General features: G+C 45.2%; 1 protein-coding gene across 5 annotated transcripts in view; it reads right to left on the reverse strand.

Annotated features, from left to right (window-relative positions):
* Positions 1-24,656, reverse strand: part of TMEM120B (transmembrane protein 120B) — a 48,440-nt gene extending 23,784 nt beyond the window's left edge. For all 5 annotated transcript variants that reach the window (XM_068563736.1, XM_068563735.1, XM_068563734.1 and 2 more), the window contains exons 1-3: positions 24,484-24,656; positions 3,422-3,540; positions 1,492-1,608 (exon numbers count right to left, since the gene is read on the reverse strand). In XM_068563736.1, the coding sequence (XP_068419837.1) occupies positions 1,492-1,608; positions 3,422-3,540; positions 24,484-24,552 (305 nt within the window). In that variant the 5' untranslated portion in view covers positions 24,553-24,656. The remainder of the gene's footprint in view (positions 1-1,491; positions 1,609-3,421; positions 3,541-24,483) is intronic.

Raw genomic sequence — 24,656 nt, forward strand, 5'->3', positions numbered from 1 at the left:
TTGAGAGGAGAAAAGGGAACAGGAGAGCCTTCTTTCTAGCTATGAGTAAATTCTAGGGGCATTTCCAGTCTGGTGTACCTGGAGCAGAGGTGTGAAAAGACCATCCATTTTTCCCACCTAGCATACAGTCCCCACTTCCTAGAAGGGCAGTACAATTTCCCTTCAGAGAATCACTTTTCCCCTAGGCTCTAGGGTAAGGCACATGACCCAGGTTCAGCCAAGGTGGTGCAACTTCCTGATTGGGTCACTAATGATCATGTGACACAATCTAGGCCAATGAGAATCAGTAACAGGACTTTTCCCAGAACTACTAAAGAACAAAGAGGCATTCTCTACTGGATTTGCTAAGTGGGTAGGATGCAAACCCAGAGGTGCTGGGGCCAGCTTGTAGAGAAAGCCTGCCTAAGAATAAAACTCAGACACTGGAAAAGAGAGTAAAAAGAAAGCTAAATGAGGGACACAGCCTAACAGTATCATTTGAGCAGCAGGATACAGCCATTCCTATAGACACACCTGGACTTCTTAGTTACAAGAGCCAATAAATCCCCTATTTTTAATTAAGCAACTTTGAGTCGGGTTTTCTGTCATTTACATTCCAAGGACTCCTGACTAATGTAACGTGCACAGAGGACTAGGGAGATTGGAGCTGGGAAAGTGGATCTGAGCCACACTCTAAAAGGTTATGCTGTTTCATTCTGTAGAAAGCTATAGCCACCCAAAGCCTAGAGTTTTTAACCAAATACAGCAAAAAAGAAGACAAGAGGAAGGGCTCTGGTAGAAGGCTCTGACTTAGGGCTAGGCCAAACCAGGAAAAAAGTCAGGGTGCTTCCCAGGACATACTTTTAGCTGCCCACGTCAAGTCATGATACAATATTGTAAGGATCTCTCTCTGGAACAGGGTGGCGGTGATGTCACTTGAGGAAGGAGATGGGACTTCTCTGAAGGAGGAAGATGGAAAGAACACAAGCTCTAGAGTCAGAATGTCTAGTGTTCACATCCTGGCTCAGCCAAACCCGGTCTGAGCCACCTGGGCAAGATACTCCCTAATGTCTCTTCTCTGAACCTTGCAGAATGGAGATTCCTGGATCTGACTCACCAGGTTGCTGAGGATGAAGTGAGCGACATCAGGAGAGCCCCCGGCACGATGCCAGGCACACGGCAGGCTCTCCATAAATGTTTGTTCTCTTGAGAGAGAACACCTTTCCTCTGGACCCCAGGTGGCATCAGGCATGTGGCAGATCCTGGGAACCAGATCTTTCATCTTGTTCCTTGAAAAAGCCCTTCCAGGAATGTCACTACCACACGGGAGGGGCTGAGGTCCCCTCCTGGGTTCATGGAGAGAAGCTTCCTTCTCTTTCCCGCCCTTGTTCCCTCCTTTTCACCTCAAACTCAAGCCCCAACAGGGAGGCAGGAGTCACACAGACCAGGTGTTCCAGGCCGGGGCATCTGCCCACAGCGCTGGGGGTTGGGGAGTAGGTCCCCAGCTCCTACCCGTTCTTCTTAGGCAGGTAGGCCTCCATGTCAAAGAAGATGTTCTGCCGCTCCTTGATGCTGGCGCCCAACTGCTGAACGAGCTCTGCCTCCTCCCGACTGGCATGGCGCTTGTACCTGTGGTCAGAGGTGTGGGCATAAGGGAAGCAGGGGCATTATACAGACTGCAGGAAGAATCTGGAAACTCTGGGTACCGCCCTCCCATCTTTCCATCGCAATGCTTCTCACAACCTCAGTCCTCCACCTGTATTCTCTGCGTTTGATGCTGGCTCCCTGCTAGTCTTGTGATCTTGGGAATGTCCTTCAACCTCTCTGCCTTATTTTTCATACCTCAAACACAGGGATACCATCAGTCTTACCTTATAGACAATATCAATGTGAGAATAAAGTGAATAAATGCAATGTTAAGCATTTAGAATACTGGACACAAAGTACAAGTTCAATGGATATCTACTGGCAGTACTACTTTCCAGGCTATTCTACAGGAACAACCTGAAGATTACTAAGAGTACAGGCAGGAAGGATGCTTTGAAAGTATAAGCAGTCAACCAACCAAGGTCTGACTGTTACTCTTTGGTGACACTTAATCTCAAAACCAGAAAAACAAGTCATAGACACTCTCAGAAGAGCAGGGGTCCTTGGTGTAAGAACATAACTCACGGGTCAACCTTCTAACTCAGTGGTCCTCAACTGGGGAAACCTGGGATGAGAGCACTTCCCAAACCATGAAGACACTGTCTGGGAACATTTTGGTGGTCAAGACAGGGGTAGAGGGTTCTAGTGGCATCTAGTGGGTAGAAGCCAGGGATGCTATTAAACATCCGACAATGCACAGGACGGCCCCCAGCAGCAAAGAATTATCGATAGTGCCACGACTGAAAAACCCTAGACAGATGAAAGACTCTTGAGTCCTGCCATCAGTAAGATGTGTTTTTCCAAGGGTGGTGATGTCATTACATGGAACCATCCACACTCTACACCATGACTAATGGGCCTCCATTTCCAAAATGGTCAGTCAAGGATAGGGGTATAATCAGTAACCGTCCCAAAAATTGTCCACCAGGGAAAGGAAGAATTGACCAGGATTCCAGAATTGTCACACACTCTGGGATGGAGGCCCAGCTAAGTGACCTGGGACAAGCCACTCAGAGCCTGTTTTCCTGCCTCCCTAGGGGGTCACAGTATCCCGCGGACGCCTTCACCTGCAGGGGATGAGAGCACTTCTCAAGCCGTGAAGACACGGGATTAGGAAGTGAACAGGTGATCCTGGCCTCAGGAACTGAACTAAGTCATGAGCTCAAACATATCCCCACCAGGGATGCCGGACTTCTCACCCCCTACACCAGAGAGCCTGGTGAGGGGCGAGCTCCCACACCCGTGAGAAGGATACTTGCTATTTACCTGCCCAGTAGGACTTATTAGAACAACTTTCCTCTGGGGAACTACGCCTCATCCTCTTCCCCCTCCCGTATGGTTCAAGTAGGGCTGTCCCATCCCCCAGCTCCATAAAGTGAACATATGACCGAGTCTTGTCCAACCAGAGTCTCAATGATTGGTTTGCAGACGGGTACATGACCAATTCCAGCCAATGAGGATCATGCCCAGAACTTCTGCTGAAAGACAAGTTCTCACTCTGCTGGTACGGCCAAGCCAGTAGGAAGAAAGGCTAGAGGATAAAAGCCTGGCACTGTTGGTGGCCATCTCAGTGACCATCTCAGCCAGAGAGTAAAGCCAATCTAGAGGAAGGCAGAATTGAGAGGAAAAAAACCAGATTCCTAAAAACACCCTTTGACCCCTGGATCCAGTGATGCCTGAAGCCACTCCTGGTTTTTTCCATTAAAATTTCCATTCTCTGCTCAAGCCAGGCCAGTTTTGAGTTGGGATTCTGTCCCTTAAAACCAGGGGAGCCTTTGAGTTGCAGCCAGCCTACCTCTGGAGCGTGCCCTTCAGGTCCTTCAGTCGTGTCTTCTGCTTGTTGATGGAGCTGCTGCACGAAGTCTGGAGTGCGGTCAGCTCCTCCAGCTTCTGCCTGTAGATCCTGTGAGTATCCTAAGGGATGGAGCAGCCCAGGTAGGGTGTGCAGGAGGACATAATGGGGTCATTTTTCAGTTTGCTTGTGTCTGGGGATGTCACTACAGAAATCACAGTTTCACAGTTAAGATGATACAATTATGGATACCAAGGGGGAAAGGAGTGGGGTGGGAGGAAATGGGAGACTGGGTAGACACTTATACATTATTGATACTACGTATAAAATAGACAACTGATGGGAACATACTGTAGAGCACAGGGAACTCTACCTAATACACTGTGGTAACCTAAATGGGAGGGAAGTCCAAAAGGGAGGGAATATCTGTATGTATATGGCTGATTCATTTTGTTGTGCAGTGCAGGCTAATGCAACATTGTAAAGCCACCATACTCCAATAAAATTAATTTTTAAAAAAGAGAGAGGAAAAAAAAAGATGATACAACTACACCTATCAAAGATGTGGCTTATAAAATTGGGACTGGATTTGGGGAAGGCAGCACAGCACAGCATTTCTGTAATAAGGAACTACTGTTTTTTCCTGCACAGGTTCCATCCTTCCTGATGGGAACAGCAACCAAATATGCCTTTGAGAGGTCAGCCACCTCTTGTCAAGTTTTAATCCAGACGGTTTGAGTAGAGCTAACAGTCCCCATGCCAAGAGTGGTCATGTGATCCAGGCCTGGCCAATCAGTATCCTCCAATCCCCTGGCAACTGATTGGTTCAGAGGTGGATACATGACTCAAACTGAGCCAATGAGAGTCAGCCCTGGGACTTTTACCTAGAAGTATTGGTTTAGTGATGCCTTCTTTCTCCTGGGTTTGCTAATCTGGTAGAAGGTACACCTGGGGCTGCTGAGTGGAGAGAGCCTGCCTAAGAATGAAGCCAAACGGAAAACAGAATTGAGACATGGTAAGAGACAGCATTCTCATAGCACCATTTCAGCCCTTGGATCTAACCAAGTCTGAATGTAATGCTATCTAATACTCTTAGTTACATGAATTAATAAATTTCTTTCCAGTTAGTCCAGTTTGAGTTGGGTTTCTGATCCTGGCAATGAAGAGAATTCTTGCTAAGTCAACTAAGAAAACGACACACCTCTTCCCTTAAAGCCAACCCTCCCTAGCCCAGGCACAGTCACTCCAATACACTCAACATCTCATTCCTGGAAATAACCATTCAGGGCCATAAGGCCAGAGGAAATACAGGAGACTTCACCCCAATGCAGGGAGAATGGAACACAGTAATTTCTCTACATTGCTGCCACAGCACACCTCCCCCAAAATAATGCCATATGCAGGGAAACAACCAGTTTCTTCTAGAGTTTGATAATCTAAGACAAATACCAACAATTTGGAGAAAACAATATGGGGGACGGGGACCATAAAACTAAAAACAATAATCCAATGAACATATTTAAAGTGGCTGTTTGCTTGGGTGGTGGAGAATTGTATTAGCAGAGAGAGAGAGAGAAAAAGAGGATGGTCAGACAGGGAGGCCAGAGCCTAAACTCTCATGTCTGTCAAGCAGGTTCCTAGATATGAAGGTTAAACCAGAAAATAAGGAAAAAGTGAAGGCCAAGAAGTGAATAGATAACAATTAGGAACAACACGGAAGAATGCTGTGAGCAAGACTCCCTTGGCCCCCAGATGAGAGGGCTCAGTCCCCTGGATTTATACAGTTTCCTCACTCCTTCCTGGGCCCCAAGAGAGGAAAATTGTGTCTCTTTTTTAATTTAACTTTTAATTTTTAAATAATCTCAGACTTCCAGGAAATTCCCTGGCAGTCCAGTGGTTAGGACACGGTGCTTCCACTTCAGGGGGCCTGGGTTCAATCCCTGGTCAGAGAACTAAGATTCTACAAGCCGCGCGACGTGGCCAAAAATTTTAAAATAAATAATCTCAAACTTCCAAAAGAATTGTAAGAGTACAAAGAACTCCCCTATACCTTTCGCCCAGATTCATCAACTGTTAGCATTATGACATATTTGCTTTATTCCCGTGTGTGTGTGTGTGTGTGTGTGCGCGTTTATGTGTGTTGGGTTTATTCTTTTTCTATATCAGGCATCAGTAAACTACAGCCCACCAGCCAAATCTGGCCACCTGATTTTGTATGGGCAGTAAGTTAGAAATAATTTTTGCCTGGTTGGAAAAGATCAAAAGAAGAATACTTCGTGACACGTGAAAAGTATATGAAATTGAAACTTCGGTATCCATAAATAAACTTCACTGGAGCACAGTCATGCCCATTCATTTATATATTGTCTGTGACATCACAACAGCAGAGCAAGAGTAGTGTGACAGAGACCACATGGCCCGCAAAGCCCAGAATCCTCACTACTTGACCTTTTTGCCAAAAGAGTTTGTCTACTCCTGTTCTAAACCATTTGGGAGTTAGTTGTAGACAACAGGCTTCTTTACTCCTAAATACTTTAGTGCATATTTCCTAAGGACATGACATTCTCTTATACATTCAATTATCAAATACAGAAAATATAACTTTGATACAATACAATACTATCACCTCAAATACCATCCAAATTCAAATTTGGATGCTAACTATCTCTTGATGGCAATTTCCCCCCAGACCTGGACCCAATTCAGTTTGATGCCCTATATTACTATTCATATCACTTTGGTCTCCTTTAGTCTAGACCAGCTTCTCAACTTCTGCCTTTCGTGACATTGGCATTTTTAAAGAGTTCGGTCCAGTTGTTTTGGAGAATGTCCCTCCACCTTGGTTTGTCTGATATTTCCTCATGATTGAATTTTGGTTATGCACCTGGGAAAGAAATGCCAGTAAAGTGATGCTGGGCCCTCCGTGTCTCCCATCAGAAGGGATGTGGTGTCTGTGATGTTAACTTTGATTGCTTGGGAGAGGTGGTGTCCACCTGTCTTCTCCACTGTACAGTGACCAGCTTTCTACCTGTAATTAATAAGTAATCTGTACAGAGAGAGGCTTCAGTGCCAAAACAGTCCTCAATGTTCAACCAATATCTGCTGGTAATAAAGGAAACCCTCCAGAACTGGACGAGGAGGACGGGGGCAGAGAGACCCCCAACTAAGCAGCCTTTGAGAATGTGGGGTCTTCGGACTGAGAGTCCCCAGCAATGCCAGCTGGGCCATGCCACCTACTGGCACTCTTTGGTGTTGGGTCCCACCACGGCATGAGAAGACCAAGACTGAAACATCAGCGGCCAGATGCTTACCAGGCCTTCAGTTTGAATTAATATTTAATTCCACAAGTAAACATGAAGACATTATCCTCGTTAAAAATTAAAACACTGGGCTTCCCTGGTGGCGCAGTGGTTGAGAATCTCCTGCTAATGCAGGAGACACGGGTTCGAGCACTGGTCTGGGAAGATCCCACATGCCGCAGAGCGGCTGGGCCCGTGAGCCACAACTACTGAGCCTGCGCGTCTGGAGCCTGTGCTCCGCAACGAGAGAGGCCGTGATAGTGAGAGGCCCGCGCACCGCGATGAAGAGTGGCCCCCACTTGCCGCAACTAGAGAAAGCCCTCGCGCGAAACGAAGACCCAACACAGCCAAAAATAAATTAAATAAATAAATAAAGTAGCTATTAAAAAAAAAAAATTAAAACACTGCAGCTACGGCTAGAGTTGGCTTTGAATATACCCCTATCCTGTCTTCTCCCACTTCTCCAGAAGTAACCACTGTTACCAGTTTCTTCTAGATCTTTTTCTATGTATTCTTCCAGACTGTATGTAACTATGTATTTCTATATTCCACATTGACCTATTTCTATATACACACACTTAATTAACTATGTATACATATATATGAAAAATACACACTGTTGCAAAAACTCTTGTCCCTAATACTATTCTCCTTTGCTTCCTTTTAATAACAGGACCCCACTGAGTGGTAGCCAGGCACATGGCTGTCCAGCTACAGACATTTCCCAGCCTCCCTCGCAGCTAGCAATATGACCAAGAGTTAGCCACTGGGCGGCAAGCAGAAGTGATGTAAGTTCTGAACCACATTTTTTTTTAACCACTACACCTGCCATTTCTAGCTATTCAGTTTTCACATGTCAAGCCAACATTTTCTGCCAAGAATAACTGACCAACATTTTTATAAGGAATGGCTTGCCCTCCACTCTCTTTCCCTGGCTGGCATATGGCAACAATGGATCCAGTTACCTTGAAACCAGAGATGGAATCCACATAATACAAATGACAAAGCCCACTGTGCCCTCCTCAGCCAAACGAACCTGGATCCCGGGTGACCTCATGTGACAGGGCTTCCCACCTGTGATTGTTTTACAACAAGATCACCAAGCCTTTAGCACTCCTCACATAGAGAAGTGGGTTCTCTGTTCCCTCTCCTTAAATACAAGTAGGCTTGTGGCTGATTTGACCAATAAAATATGTCGAAATTACCCAAAAAGCAAACAATCTGATTAAAAAATGGGCAGAAGATCTGAATAGACATTTTTCCAAAGAAGCCATACAGATAGCCAACAGGCACATGAAAAGATGCTCAACACTGCTAATCATCAAATAAATGCAAATCAAAACCACAGGGAGATGTCATCTCACACCTGTCAGAATGGTTGTCATCAAAAAGACCACAATTAACAAGTGTTGGCGAGGATGTGGAGAAAAGAGAACCCCTGTACACTGTTGGTGGGAATGTAAATTGGTGCAGCCGCTGTGGAAACAGTATGGAGGTTCCTCAAAAAACTAAAAATAGAACTACCATATGATCCAGCAATTCCAATCCTGGGTATATATCTGAAGAAAATGAAAACACTAAATTAAAAAAGATATACACACGCAGCATTATTTACAATAGCCAAGATATGGAGGCAACCTAAGTGTCCATCAACAGATAAATGGATAAAGATGTGGTGTATATATATACAGTGGAATACTACTCGGCCATAACAAAGAATGAAATTTTGCCATTTGCAACAACATGGATGGACTTGGAGGGTATTATGCTTAGTGAAATAAGTGAGACAGAGAAAGACAAACACGGTATGATATCACTTATATGTGGAATCTTAAAAAAATAAAACAAACTAGTGAATATAACAAAAACAGACTCACAGATACAGAGAACACACTAGTGGTTACCAGTGGGAAGAGAGAAGGGGGAGACGGGCATGATAGGAGTAGGGGATTAAGAGGTACAAACTGCTATGCATAAAATAAATAAGTTACAAGGATATATTCTAGTAGAAAATGGACTTGAGGACACGGGGAGGGGGAAGGGTAAGCTGGGACGAAGTGAGAGAGTGGCATGGACTTATATGTACTACCAAATGTAAAATAGATAGCTACTGGGAAGCAGCCGCATAGCACAGAGATCAGCTTGGTGCTTTGTGACCACCTGGACGGTGGGCTAGGGACGGTGGGAGGGAGATGCAAGAGGGAGGAGATATGGGGATATATGTATATGTATCGCTGATTCACTTTGTTATAAAGCAGAAACTGACATACCACTGTAAAGCAATTATACTCCAATAAAGATGTTAAAAAAAAAAGGATATACTGTACAACACAGGGAATACAGCCAACGTTTTATCATAAGTGAAATATAACCTTTAAAAATTGTGAACCACTAGGCACTTCCCTGGTGGCTCAGTGGTTAAGAATCCGCCTACCACAAAAACAGAAATATACATCAATGGAGCAGGAGAGAAAGCCCAGAGATAAACCCACGCACATATGGTCACCTTATCTTTGATAAAGGAGGCAAGAATATACAATGGAGAAAAGACAGCCTCTTCAATAAGTGGTGCTGGGAAAACTGGAGAGCTACATGTAAAAGAATGAAATTAGAACACTCCCTAACACCACACACAAAAATAAACTCAAAATGGATTAAAGACCTAAATGCAAGGCCAGACACTATAAAACTCTTAGAGGAAAACATAGGCAGAACATTCTATGACATAAATCACAGCAAGATCCTTTTTGACCCACCTCCTAGAGAAATGGAAATAAAAACAAAAATAAACAAATGGGACCTAATGAAACTTAAAAGCTTTTGCACAGCAAAGGAAACCATAAACAAGACGAAAAGACAACCCTCAGAACGGGAGAAAATATTTGCAAACGAAGCAACTGACAAAGGATTAATCTCCAAAATATACAAGCAGCTCATGCAGCTCAATATCAAAAAAACGAACAACCCAATCCAAAACTGGACAGAAGACCTAAATAGACATTTCTCCAAAGAAGATATACAGATGGCCAACAAACACATGAAAGGATGCTCAACATCACTAATCATTAGAGAAATGCAAATCAAAACTACAATGAGGTATCACCAGTCAGAATGGCCATCACACTGGTCAGAATGGCCATCACCAAAAAATCTACAAACAACAAATGCTAGAGAGGGTGTGGAGAAAAGGGAACCCTCTTGCAGTGCTGGTGGGAATGTAAATTGATACAGCCACTATGGAGAACAGTATGGAGGTGCCTTAAAAAACTAAAAACAGAACTACCATACGACCCAGCAATCCCACTACTGGGCATATACCCTGAGAAAACCATAATTCAAAAAGAGTCATGTACCACAATGTTCATTGCAGCTCTATTTACAATAGCCAGGACATGGAAGCAACCTAAGTGTCCATCAACAGATGAATGGATAAAGAAGATGTGGCACATATATACAATGGAATATTACTCAGCCATAAAAAGAAATGAAATTGAGTTATTTGTAGTGAGGCAGATGGACCTGGAGTCTGTCATACAGAGTGAAGTAAGTCAGAAAGAGAAAAACAAATACCATATGCTAACACATATATATGGAATCTAAAAAAAAAAAAAAAAAAAAAAGATTCTGAAGAACCCAGGGGCCAGACAGGAATAAAGACGCAGACGTAGAGAATGGACTTGAGGACACGGGGAGGGGGAAGGGTAAGCTGGGAAGAAGTGAGAGGGTGGCACTGACATATATACACTACCAAATGTAAAACAGATAGCTAGTGGGAAGCAGCTGCCTAGCACAGGGAGATCAGCTCGGTGCTTTGTGACCACCTAGAGGGGTGGGATAGGGAGGGTGGGAGGGAGACGCAAGAGGGAGGGGATATGGGGATATATGTATGCATATGACTGATTCACTTTGTTGTACAGCAGAAACTAACAAACCTTGTAAAGCAATTATCCTCCAATAAAGATGTTAAAAAAAGAAAAAACAGGAATCCACCTGCCAATGCAGGGGACACAGGTTCGAGCCCTGGTCCGGGAAGATCCCACATGCCGCGGAACAACTAAGCCTGTGCACCACAACTACTGAGCCTGCGCGCTAGAGCCCGCGAGCCACAACTACTGAAGCCCATGCGCCTGGAGCCCGTGCTCCGCCACAAGAGAAGCCACCACAATGAGAAGCCCACGCACCACAACAAAGAGTAGCCACCGCTCACCGCGACTAGAGAGAGCCCGTGCACAGCAATGAAGACCCAACGCAACCAAATAAGTCAATCAATAAGTTTATTTTAAAGAAAGCTATGAACCACTATATGGTACACCTGAGACAGATAGTACTGTTAAGTCAACTATACCTCAGTTTGTTTAAAATGGCAGAAGTGACACTATACAATTTCCGAGAAAAAGTCACGGAAGGCCACGTAGCTTCCGCCTTATTTGCTGGAACGCAAGCTCTTGGAACGAAATGTTCAACTACCCTGGGGCCACCATGCTGCATGGAAACCCTAACCACATAGAGAAGTCACATGGAGGCAGTCTGATCAATAGCCCCAGCTAAGACAAACCTTGCTGTTCCAGCTCAGGCCCCAGACATGAGGGTCAAGAAACCTCCAGATGATTCCAGCCCCAGCCACGTGCCTTACTCGCAGCCATTCACGTCTTCCCAGCTAAGGCCTCTGACCTCGTGGAGCACCGTCAAGCCATCCCCACCACGCCCTGCCTAAACTCCTGACCCCCAGAATCTGTGAGCAAAATGCAATTACTGTTGCTTCACGCAGCAACAGATAACTGGAACACCACTCACCCTGGACCACACCCCACTCCGAACTGTTATGTGAGAAAGAAAGAAGCTACCGCATTTAAACCCTTTTATTAGGATGTCTCTTCGCTACGGCAGCATGGCTTATACCCTAAAGCACACACTTCTGATTTTTTAAAATGTATGAACAGTATCAGAATTTAGATGTGATTTCACAACTTTCTTTTCTCACTCAACAATATGTCTTACAGAGCTACCCGCGTAAGAATATACAGATGTATTTCATTTTTTTTAGACCCGTGCAGTACTTCACGCTCTGGACATACAACAGTTTATTTAGCCATTTTCCCATCACTGGGTATTTAGGTTGTTCCCAGTCTCTGACTGTAACAATGCAACACTGAATAATATCCTTGCACGGTCTCCCTGGGGAAATGTGCAAGTGCCTCTGGGGAAGAGAAGTGGAATTGCTGGGTCATAGGGTACAGGCTTGATTTTAGTTTTAACAGATCTGGGCAAATTGCCTGCAGAGTGACTGTGACAATTTACAGTCCCACCCACAGCATATGACAGCTGTCCTCCACACCTCACCAAGCAACACTCACTGCTATCCCCACTGACTTTTTTTTTTTTTTTGGCCACCCTACATGGCCTGCGGGATCCTAGTTCCCTGACGAGGGACTGAACCTGTGCCCTCTGCAGTGAGAGCACGGAGTCCCAGCCACTGCACCGCCAGGGAATTCCCCCCACTGACTTTCTTAAGGGCACTTTTCTGATGCTTCACTGGTGATATTTTCTGCCCAATCCTAAGGCATCAGACTGAGTAGGGATAGGAAGTCCATGGCCCTTCCCATAACTTTGTCCCTTGGCACATACAGTCACTCCTGATCCCTAATAGTTCTCCGTCTCTCTCTCTGCCATTGGCTAGAACCACTTCCCATGGGAGACCCGATACTGGAGACCACACCTCCAGCCCACCCTCTCCTCGGCTCCAGGCTCAGGATGTGCCAGCCTTGAGGACAACGTGGGGTCTGGGGGGCTGGAAACAAGGCCCTTAGTGTGACACGCTCTCCATTCCCAGGGCACTCCTCGCCCACGCCCAGTCTCTGCAGATTCTACCTCGTGCCAGTCCCACAGGCAGCAGGAAAGATTATCAACTCATTTCTTGGATTCTAACTTTTTTCCAGACTGCTGTCTCTCAGTCTTTTTTCAACTGTGGTAAAAATATATAACATAAAATGTACCATGTTAATCATTAAATTTTTAAAAAATTTTCTACTTGTAATAAAATATACATAAAATTTACCATCTTAATCATTTTATGTGTACAACTCAGTGGCATCGAATATGTTCACTTCACTGAGTGACCATTACCACCATCCATCTCCGGAACTTTTTCATCATTCCAACTGAAACTCCAAACCTGTCACACAATAATTCAATTTCCTGTTCCCCTCCAGCCCCTGGCAACCACCACTCTACTTTCTAGTTCTATGAATTTGATTCCTCTAGGTATAAGCTGAATCATACAGTATTTATACTTTTTGTGCCTGACTTATTTAGACATATCATAATGGCTTCAAGGTCCATCCAAATTGTAGCATGTAGCAGAATTTCCTTCCTTTTTAAGGCTGAACAATATCCTACAGTATGTATATACCACATTTTATCCACTCATCTGTTGATGAACACCTGGGTTGCTTCCATCTTTTGGATATTGTGAATAATGTTACTATGAACACGGGTGGAAAAATATTTGTTCGATTCCCTCCTTTTAATTCTTTTGGGTATATAACCAGAAGTAGAATTTCTGGATCATAAGGTAATCCATGTTTAACTTTTTTAAAGAACTGCCATACCATATGTTTTCCAGAGAGGCTGTACCATTTTACAACAGCTGTCTCTTTTTTTTTTTTTTGGCTGCGTTGGGTCTTCGTTGCTGCGCATGGGCTTCCTCTAGTTGTGGCGAGCGGAGGCTACTCTTCGTTGCGGTGCGTGGGCTTCTCATCGTGGAGCACGGGCTCTAGGCGCGCAGGCTTCAGTACTTGTGGCACTTGGGCTCCGTAGTTGTGGCTTGCAGGCTCTAGAGTACAGGCTCACTAGTCGTGGCACATGGACTTAGTTGCTCCGCGGCATGTGGGATCTTCCTGGACCAGGGCTGGAACCCGTGTCCCCTGCATTGGCAGGCGGATTCTTAACCACTGCACCACCAGGGAAGTCCAGCAACAGCCGTCTCTTGATGCACTGTCCGTGAGGTGGTTCTGGAAGGTGGGGGAGGGTACAATTCCTGTTTTCCCTCGGAGTCCCTGGCTGCCCTCTACACTTGGGGATGTCCCCACAGACCCTCAGTTGGACTTGTGCTTTGAGATGTTTTTTCCAGGAGCAGGATGAGCCACACTGAGGCAATCCAATCCTGCCTTTCATCCAGTCAGCCCTGTGGCCTTGAATGCAACTAGTCGCCAGATGGAAGCTTTCTGTTGTTTTTGCCAGCTCAGCAGCTATTCCCTTTCTGGCTAATGTCCCTATGGTTTCTTTGGAGATCCATCCCTCCCCAACACTCAGTCCATGAGATCTGGCTAGGAGCAGGTTTACCCCAGGTTCCAGGGCAAATGACCCAGGCCTGGCCAATCAGAATATCAGCCTCCTGACCAGGCTGGTTGACTCAGGGACGAGCATTCAAAACCAATGAACCTCAGTTGTGGGGCTTTTATCAGAACTGTTGAAAAAAAAAGAAACTCTTTTTCCCCTAGTTCTCAAGGTAGCAGGATATAAGCCCAGAGCTAATGGGGCTGCCTTGCCTGGGTATGAACCCAACTGAGAGGAAAACAGGATGGAGAGGCAAACAAAGGCTGAGCCCTGATCGTTTCATTTAAGCCCCTGGATCGGCTTATACCTGAAGGCGGTACACCTTTGACTTCCCTATTAATGTAAGCAAACAAATGCCATTTTATTCTGTTTGACTTTGCCAGTCTGGGTTGAGTGTCTTCATTTAAGAGGCAAGTGTCAGAATCTAGATTAACATGCCAAAGAACAGAGCTTTCCATCTGGGCAAAGTTAACCACACCAGGTAAGAAGAGAAGCCATAAATCTTGGACTCATTATTACCAAGCTCTTGCCCTGGGCACTGTCATTTTAAAGATGCCAAAAACAAGGACTTGGAGCCTGGCTGAAAAAAATCCTTCATCAAGCCAAAAACTAAATAGGCACGTAAAAATGTAGATCTCTGAACAACCATATTGGGTGTTTTTCTACCAAACCAAGAACTTAAATCATCATTTTTTAACAACTTTATTGAAGTATAAGTTACATGTCATAAAATTCTCATTTTAAGTGTACAATTCAGTGATTTTTATACATTTACCAAGTTATGCAACTATCACCACATCCAGTTTTAAAACATTCCATTATCCAGTAGGATCCCTAGTGTCTATGAGCACTCGCTCCCCACTCTTCCCTCCTCCCAGCTCCTGGCAACCACTTCTGTCCCTATAGATTTGTCTTTTCTAGATACTTCATATAAATGGAATCATACAATATGTGGCTTTGCGTCTGGCTTCTTTCACGCAGCATACTGTTTTTGAGGTGTATTTATGTTGTAGTATGTATCAATTTTTATTACTACTCAGCATTTATGTCACATTTTGTTTATTCATCCACCAGTTGTTAGACATTTGGGTTATTTCCACTTTTTGGGTACTATGAATAATGCTGCCATGAACATTCATGTACAAGTCTTTGTGTAGATACATATTTTCCTTTCTCTTGGATAGATACCTAGGAATGGAATTGTTGGGTCATATGGTTAAGTATATGTTTAACTTTCAAAGAAAATGCCAGAATGCTAAACCACTATTTTTATTTCTAAACTAGGTAGCAGTGTATCGGAGCAAGGGAGACACTCACCGAGAACTGGGAGTCGGGTCTCTGCACACAGTGCCAGGAGTACCAGCTTATTAAACGTGATTGACTCCCACTTCAAGTTGCTACCTCCAAAAATAACCCAGAGTGCTGGGCACCAAAGCAGACAAGCAGCTATGGAAGAAAGGACTCTATTCTGCTGCCTGAAGCAAGTCCCAACCCCCCAACTATCCAGTTCAAGACCAAGCAAAGAAAAGAGACACACTTAAGGAACCTCCATACTGTTCTCCATAGTGGCTGTATCAATTTACATTCCAACAGTGCAGGAGGGTTCCCTTTCCAGCACACCCTCTCCAGCATTTATTGTTTCTAGATTTTTTGATAATGGCCATTCTGACTGGCGTGAGGTGATACCTCATTGTAGTTTTGATTTGCATTTCTCCTTAAAAAACTAAAAATAGAACTATCATATGACCCAGCAATCCCATTATTGGGCATATACCCTGAGAAAACCATAATTCAAAAAGAGTCATGTGCCACAATGTTCACTGCAGTTCTATTTACAATAGCCAGGACATGGAAGCAACCTAAGTGTCCATCAACAGATGAATGGATAAAGAAGATGTGGCACATATATACAATGGAATATTACTAGCCATAAAAAGAAATGAAATTGAGTTATTTGTAGTGAGGTGGATGGATATAAAGTCTATCCTACGGAATGAAGTAAGTCAGAAGAAAGAGAAAAACAAATACCATATGCTAACACATATATATGGAATCTAAAAAAAAAAAAAAGGTTCTGAAGAACCTAGAGGCAGGACAGGAATAAAGATGCAGATGTAGAGAATGGACTTGAGGACACAGGGAGGGGGATGGGTAAGCTGGGATGAAGTGAGAGAGTAGCACTGACATATATACACTACCAAATGCAAAACAGATAGCTAGTGGGAAGCAGCAGCATATCACAGGGAGATCAGCTCAGTGCTTTGCGATGACCTAGAGGGGTGGAATAGGGAGGATGGGAGGGAGGTTCAAGAAGGAGGGGATATGGGGACATATGTATGCAATATGGCTGATTCACTTTGTTATACAACAGAAACTAACACAGTACTGTGAAGCAATTACACTCCAATAAAGATCTATTTAAAAAAAAGAGACACACGATAAAATATCTAAAGATGGAGCTTTGGAGGCAGGGGGAAAGAGTATAGTTATAAGGTAAATATTGTCAGTAAAGAATCAAATGCTGGACTTCCCTGGTGGCACAGTGGTTAAGAATCTGCCTGCCAATGCAGGGGACATGGATTCGATCCCTGCTCCGGGAAGATCCCACATGCCGCGGAGCAACTAAGCCCGTGCGCCACAACTACTAAGTCTGCGCTCTAGAGCCCTCGAGCCACAACTACTGAGCCCACGTGCCAGAACTACTGAAGTCCAAGCGCCTAGAGCCCCTGCTCTGCAACAAATGGAAGCCACCGCAATGAGAAGCCCACACACCGCAATAAAGAGTAGCCCCCGCTCACCGCAACTAGAGAAAGCCCGCGCACAGCAACAAAGACCCAATGCAGCTAAAAATAAATAAATTAATTAATTAATTAAAAAAAAAATCTCCGAGAGAAAATGCAAGCATCATACACTACTCGATTCTTCAGTAAATGATATTTGCATGGTCATAATCACATAAATGACTGAGACTATTTTTATTTATTTATTTATTATTTATTTATTTATTTATTTTTGGCTGCATTGGGTCTTTGTTGCTGTGTGCGGGCTTTCTCTAGTTGCAGCGAGTGGGGGCTACTCTTCGCTGCGGTGCGCAGGCGGTGGCTTCTCTTGTTGCAGAGCACGGGCTCTAGGCGCGTGGACTTCAGTAGTTGTGACACGTGGGCTCAGTAGTTGTGGCTCGTGGGCTCTAGAACGCAGGCTCAGTAGTTGTGGCACACGGGCTTAGTTGCTCCGCGGCATGTGGGATCTTCCCGGACCAGGGCTCGAACCCGTGTCCCCTGCATTGGTAGGCAGATTCTTAACCACTGCGCCACCAGGGAAGCCCGAGACTATTTTTTTTAATAAGCTTTTTGGTACTGTTAGGTTACTTTTTGGTCTCCTGCTCATTTTATTATGAAATATTTCAGGCATATTGAAAAAGACAGAAAATCATATAATAGAAAACAAATATAACATTAATACCCATATTCTCACCCTCAGTTTAAGAAATAATAGGGCACAAAGAGTTGAAAGGCCCTATGTACTCTTTCTATGTGGTATTCCCATATGCTGCCCCCAAAGAGGGGAACCTCTGTGCTGGTTATGTCCACCCCCACGCCCACCCCAGATCAATTCTGTCTTTCTCTGTGCCCTGGGAGGTTGACCTCTATGGACTGCATCTCCCAGGCTCCCTTGCCCTGCCTCCTACCTAGCCAATGGGATGCCAGGACAGAAGACTGGAGAGCGGGAGGAGAGAGAGGCTGGGGTATTGGTTCCTCCTGCCTCCTCCCTGCTTTGCTACAGCTTTCGACCTCTGCAGCTCCTGTTCTGCAGCTCCCCTTTCCCTGCAACAAGCTCTGGTGACTGCCCCTTCCCTCTGCCCCTTTAGGATGAGGACTGGTTCCAGCTCCAGGGACCTCGTCTTTAAACTGCCACACCTCTGTAAATAGTTCCTTCCTTAGACTCTTTTCAGTGACACCCATTCAGAAGAGTCATTTTGCTTCCTGCCAGGGCCCTGCCCAAATCTCCACTATACTGAATCTGGCCCATATCACTCTCTTGCAAGTCTTTATATTTGTACTACATAGACATGTATCAGTAAGCAAAACATAGTGCTGTTTTGAATGCTTTTAACTTTATTATACATGTCATACTATACATACCCCTTGGCAACTTTTCACTCAATGTTGCTGGTTTTTTGTTTTTTTGAGGTTTTGGTGTTTTTTTTTTAACATCTTTATTGGAGTATAATTGCTTTACAAGGGTGTGTTAGTTTCTGCTTTATAACAAAGTGAATCAGCTATACATATACATATATCCCCATATCTCCTCCCAATGTTGCTTTTCTTTTTAAAACATTTATCCATGTTGACACATATAGCTCTAGTTTATTCATTCTGATCTTCATACCACACTCTATGGATGTTCAGTGGAATTATCCATTCTGATGGACAGTTATGTGTCCAGTTTTCAGCTGTTACAGAATTCTTATACATATCTCCTATTTGAGTTTTTAACTATGTGGATATGTATTACTTATAAAAATGTAGAATAGATCAGAGAGAGACAGACAGACACTAACATTGGCTCTGTAAGCTGAGATACCCATAGCTCCTTTCCTACATGTCTGATTACCATCCTTTTATACCAGGTATGGGAGACACAAACAATTGAGTTTCTGCTGTAAGATTTGGAGATCTGCCGCCTCTCCTGTCCTCTGAGGCCCCAAACTCTGCCCCAGTGGGAAGATGAGGTTAATGAGTCCAGGTCCCAGCACAGCTGTGAAACATCTAGAGATGCCCTTTTAACACAACTTGGCTGAGTCACAACTCCTGAGTCAACGTTTATTGCAAGAACTGCCGGCCATCAAGAATTCCCTGGAGGTCCAGTGGTTAGGAGTCCGCACTTAGGAGTCCACACTTAGGAGTCCGAACCCTGCAGGGGGCAAGGGTTCTATCCCTGGTCGGGGAACTAAGGTCCTGCAAGCCACGCGGTGCAGCCAAAAATTAAAAAAAAAAAAAGAAAGAAAGAAAGAAAGAAAGAAAGAATTGCCGGCAATGGAATCATATGCCATTTTCAGACAGGGCCCTGGTCTAGGAGCATTGCAAGTTGGTGGGCAACCCAGCAGACTGCAACAGAGCCATGGCCACCACTAAAATGTGGTCACTTACAGGTGTGGCTGGTGCTAAGTTTTCAAGAGACTGCATTTATATAGTTCTCCTTCCAAGGAATCAACACCAAATAAAGATTTCTGAATGCTGAATATACTGAACTAAGACTCAGTATGCCATGGAAACACTACCAAAGATGGCAAGTTGACTTCACCTAAACTGTATCAATTCTATACTGGGAAAGATTCTGAGTCATGTGCCAGGATCGATTAGTAATGTCTGTTGTAGGAGCAGTAAGTGAGGGCATCAGCATGCATGTCAGGCATTTGGAAGACAGGATAGCGTAATGGTTAAGTAATTAGGCTTGAGAGTCAGACTGCCTTCACGTCCAGAGTCTGCCACTTCTTAGTTTCCTCAGTTGTGGAAGAGCTAGGGGATGAGATATATGTAACAGGCATGTACTGGTTTTTTAAAATCAGCTTTACAGGTAGAATTTACATATGAATTCACCAATTTTCAGGGGTACATAATGAATTTTGGCAAATACATATAGTTGTGTAACCACCACCACAATCATGACATAAAACAAAGGTTCCCAAACTTTGTTGGTTCACCACACCCTTAGTGTCTCAGTAAACTTTTCACAGAGTCCTTAAGCCAAATAATTGAAAAGTATTTATGTCCTACCAACTTAGTAGCCTCTTGGGAAAAAAAGAATACACAGAAATTGACAAAAGTATTTTTATTTCATTCAGAAGTAACCAAAATTATTTACGGATGTGTGTGCCTGTCGGGCTCTGCACAAATTCTCAAACCTTGGGAATAGATTGGACACTGTCATCCTCATTTCTTGTTCTAAATTGATTTTCACATAGTATTTGATTTTAATCAGCCCCAAAAACCCAACTTCACAAAGATACGACATCATTAAAAAGATGTGTGAAACATTCTTTTTAATGACAGATATTGTGTTTCCCTTGAAAATTTAAATTATCCCACAGTGCTCCTGTGAGCTTGCTGCAGCTCCTTGGAGGTGACTTAACACAGTTTGTGAGGCACAGACATAGACTCTTTCTATTACCCCTAAAAAGATACCTGTCCAGCATCCTTCTCTGTTTTTTTTTTTACTACCAGTATTTTGATTTCCCTTCATGGGACCACCCCTCCACCACTCTTATTTCATGTGGTTTGAACAGCACTTATCCCAGTCCTGGGCTCCAGGGGAGACATGTTAACCAAGACCCAGTCAATTAGTGCCACAGGGTCTGGTTAAGTAAGGCATAATCACATGACCCAAGTCGGGCCAATGAGAGTTAGCCCTGGGACTCCTGCTAGAACTACAGGAGAGAAGATGCTCTGTTTCTGAGGTTTGCTGAACTGGTAGATATCAACCTGAGGCTGCCAATGCTCATCTTTGCCACAACATGGGAGAGACTGTTGAGAATGAAGCTGACATAGAGGAAACATACACACAGTCACACATATAGACATCATTGAAGCACCTGGATCCAGCCTTGCCTGAAGCCATTTCCCACTGGACTTACCACTACGTGAGCCAATAAAACATTTTTTTTTGTTTGTTTTTTGGCTTAAAGCTGGTTCAACTGGGTTTCTGCCACTTACTACTAAGAATCCTTACTAACGCATCATGTTAAAGCACCGTACAAATGAAATGAGTCCCCACAAGTCCAAAAGTTTCCTTCTAGAGCCAAGGGTCTCAGGATACTGTTGGAGCCCACTGTGTTAGGAACCCAAAAAGTATCTGATGAATACAGCAGGCCTGGGTTCAAATTCTGGCTCCTCGAGTTTCAAGTTACTTAACATCTCTTAGCCTCACTCTCATCTATAAGGCCAGGCTGTCGTTCAGATTAAATGGAATAATCCATGTATCATACAGTCAGCTCTTATCGTTGCTGCTATTATTGTCAGGCTTTGTTTTCTAGATAAAGAAAAGCTCAGAGAGGCGGCTTGCTAAAGGTCAGATGCTAGACAGTGGCAGAGTTCAGGCCTGAACCTAGGAATCCTGACTCCCTGTCTGGAGTTCTTTCCGCACAATCCACTTCTAGGGAAAGAGGCCCAGAAGGCAATGCAAGATGGGAGAGAAACAAAAGAGTACCCAGGGCACAGACCTGCCTTGGGTAGTGGTTAAGAGTAAACAGACTCTGTCACAGATATAGAAAACAAACTTACGGTTACCAGGGGATGGCGGGGGAGGGATAAATTGGGAGATTGGGACTGACATATACACACTACTATATATAAAATAGATAACTAATAAGAACCTGCTATATAGCACAGGGAACTCTACTCAATACTCTGTAACAGCCTATATGGGAAAGGAATCTTAAAAAAAAAAAAAAGAATGGATATACATATATGTTTAACTGATTCACTTTGCTGTACACCTGAAACTAACACAACATTGTAAATCAGCTGTACTCTGATAAAAATTAAAAAAAAAAAAAATAGAGTATAGACTCTGATGTTCAATGCCTGGGTTTGAATCCTGAATCCAGTACTCATAAGCCGTGTGATTTGGGGTATATTTTTCACTCTGTAAGATGGGTATAACAGGATCTATTTCACAGGGGTTTTTTGGGGTTGTTTTTTTTTTATAGGGTTTTAATAAAATAATACTTATCTTCCTGCTTCCACCCTGTCCGCCTCATGTCTATTCTATACACAGCAGCCAGAGGGATGCCCGGTTCATTGGTAACAAAAGCCAAAAATCTTACAATGGCTTACCAGGCCCCTGCATTTCTGTGAGGTCAGGGTTAGGGAAAGGCCTCTTCGGGCCACCTCCTTCCTGGATGCAGAGGGACGAGGTCAGGTTTCCAGAGATGCAAGACAGGAAATGCTCATTAAATCACCTGCCACCACATCTGTAAGTGACCTTCTGTGGTCACACCACAGGCCACAGGGCCAAACACGCACTGGTCTCAGACTGATGTGCAATTCACCGGCACGGCCGAAACCGCAACCAGGCAAAACCAAAGTCCTCGCGGTGACTCGACCTTGCCCCTGAGTCCAGAGAGGCCCTGGCAGATGCAAATCACAGGCAAAAGAAAACAGATCCTTTCCTCTAGAAAGTCCCAGAGATTAGGACTTTTTAGGGGTGGGGAGGAATTCCAAATACCTTTCAAATCCCCTAGGATCTGAAATTAGATTTCCTCTTTCCTCCCTTCACTGGAAAAAGGGAAGAAGAGGTAAAACACAGAGATATTATACATCATCCCAAGAAAGACAGAATCAGAGAGATATGAACATGAAACCCACAAATCTCAGATTCTGAGGCAGATATAGGCAAACTAAGATAGGGTGGAATTTTCTGGTGAAAAAAAAAAGACCCTTCCTATTGTTAACCTCACCCACCTGCCTACCTGTTGTGACCTCCCTGTTCCCCAACAAATGTCTCATATCTGAAAGTCCACCCAACACATACATAATGACAACATATACCCTACTTATTATATGCGTATTTCCAGAGACTTTCATCTCAGGAGTTCAGAACTCTCACATTTATTATGGGGGTTGGGGGGAGCGGTGAGAAGTCAGACCTAGTCCAGTCCAGTTCCCCCACTGCCGAAGACATGAGCAGGGGACATCACGGTTTCCACCGGTCAGCCTTTCTACAACCCTTGCTGTGCACCAGGGGACAAAATCCAGGGTTAATTCCCAATTCCTCTCTGTCCCTCACACACCTGAGCCCCAGAGACACCAAGTAAGAACATAACAACAAATCAAACGTCTCCTTTACAGCCTCCTCCTGCCAAGACTAGCTATCTAATTGCTGTTAATTGCATTAATTGCACAGCTCTGAAGTGTTAAGACTCCTCCTCCTCGTAGTCTAAAGCAGGGCCAGGGAAAGGAACTATGAACAACAAAAGCTCCACACAGCAAAACTCTCCTCCCACTCCCGACCCTAATACCCTCCATGGCTCCACAGCTGGACATGATCTGAGAGCCTAGCAGGACAAAGCGTTAAGAAATAGCTGAGTCTTCTCGATGGCAGTGGAGCCAGAAGGGTCCCCTGGGAACTGAGTGGGCCCTAAGCCCTGGGCCTGAAGGAAAGGGCACAAACCCACACATGCTGGACAGGCCAAGAAAAAGTACCCTTCTGGTTCTGGTACCTTACTCTGTGCTCGTGCCTAAAAAAGCACCCGCCTTCCTGCTCAGTCTCTCCAGCAACCCTCTCTCTATTCATCTGGACCTACGACATCATATCTAGAAGGACCCATCACAGACACCCTTGCCAATCTCCCCTCCCCTCCTCTGGACACAGTAAGAGGCCAACCAAACTGCAGACAAGAGCTACATGGACAGAGAAAATGTCATTGCTCCAGCTGAGTACAGGAAGGAGCGGGCTGGGGTGTTCCATGTGAGTTAAGGCAAACAGAGCCCAACTCTGGAGAAAAGAGACACAAGCCGGTAGCTGGGGAGGGGACAGCCTCATCTCCAAAAATGGTCCAGGCATCCCTCCTGGCCAACCCTAAGGTTTCCTGAGGCGTCTTTAGTCACCAAGGTAGGTAGCTGAGACCTCTGCGAACCTCCTGTCAGAAACAACTCTCCCTGCCAGGCCCGCGCAGCGGCAATGCCCTTCTCTCAATGGGCCTCTTACACCCGCCCTCACCCCACCCACTGTAAGGCTCTGGGCCAAATGGGTGAGGGCTGGGAGCAGCGTCTATCACTAAAGGAGGCAGCCCAGCTGTCACAAGTGACAGATGTCATCCACAACGCCAAACTCGGCCTGCAGCAGCGTCGGACAGGCGGGCACAGACACAGGAGCCCCAAAAACTGAGAACAGGGGTCTCTAACCCCTAAGCAAAGTCTACGGGTTCAAGGTGAACGGCTCCCAAGCACGTCTCTCAAAATGGAGCTGCAGAGGACAGGGCTGGCCCGCCAGAGTAAAGGAGGAGTGGAGCTGCCGAAAGCTGGAGGGCGGCGGTGGGGTCAGGGAGACCCCTGAGGAGGTGGGCGCTGGGCTTTCTCTTTGAGTCCCCAAACATACCTGTCCCCTCCGGCCTCCCCCACATGGACACGCCTGGAACTTCCCCTCAGACGCCACAGACCAACTTTCTGCAGCGAAGGAGGTGCGCGGAGCAAAGAGCCGGCGCGAGGGCGGGGGAAATGGGGAGCTTCGACTCGGCGCCCCAAGGGGATGAAGAACTGAAATACTGGGAGATGGGAGGGGGCTGGCCCGCGCGAACCACCAGCCCCCAGGGCCTAGCCAGGGGCAACCTCTGGGCCCTAATGGTTCCTACCGCCCGGGCTGGGCAAGCAGGAAGGGGAATACCCTGCACATCAGGTAGCAGAGTTTCAGGACTAGGTGGCCCGGTCCTACCTGCAGTTCCTGGAATTCTCCCTCCAGCTCGTGCCACTCGCGCTCACAACGCTCCAGTTGGCTGGCCATGGTGCAGTGGTGCGAGGCGGCGGCGGTTGCTCCTGCAGCGTGGCGCGGCCGGCCACCAGCACCCCACGCCTGTCCACTCGCCGGCCGCCTTCCGAGGCACCAGC

Source organism: Eschrichtius robustus, chromosome 14 (assembly GCF_028021215.1).
Source record: "Eschrichtius robustus isolate mEscRob2 chromosome 14, mEscRob2.pri, whole genome shotgun sequence".
Classification (NCBI taxonomy): Eukaryota; Metazoa; Chordata; class Mammalia; order Artiodactyla; family Eschrichtiidae; genus Eschrichtius; species Eschrichtius robustus.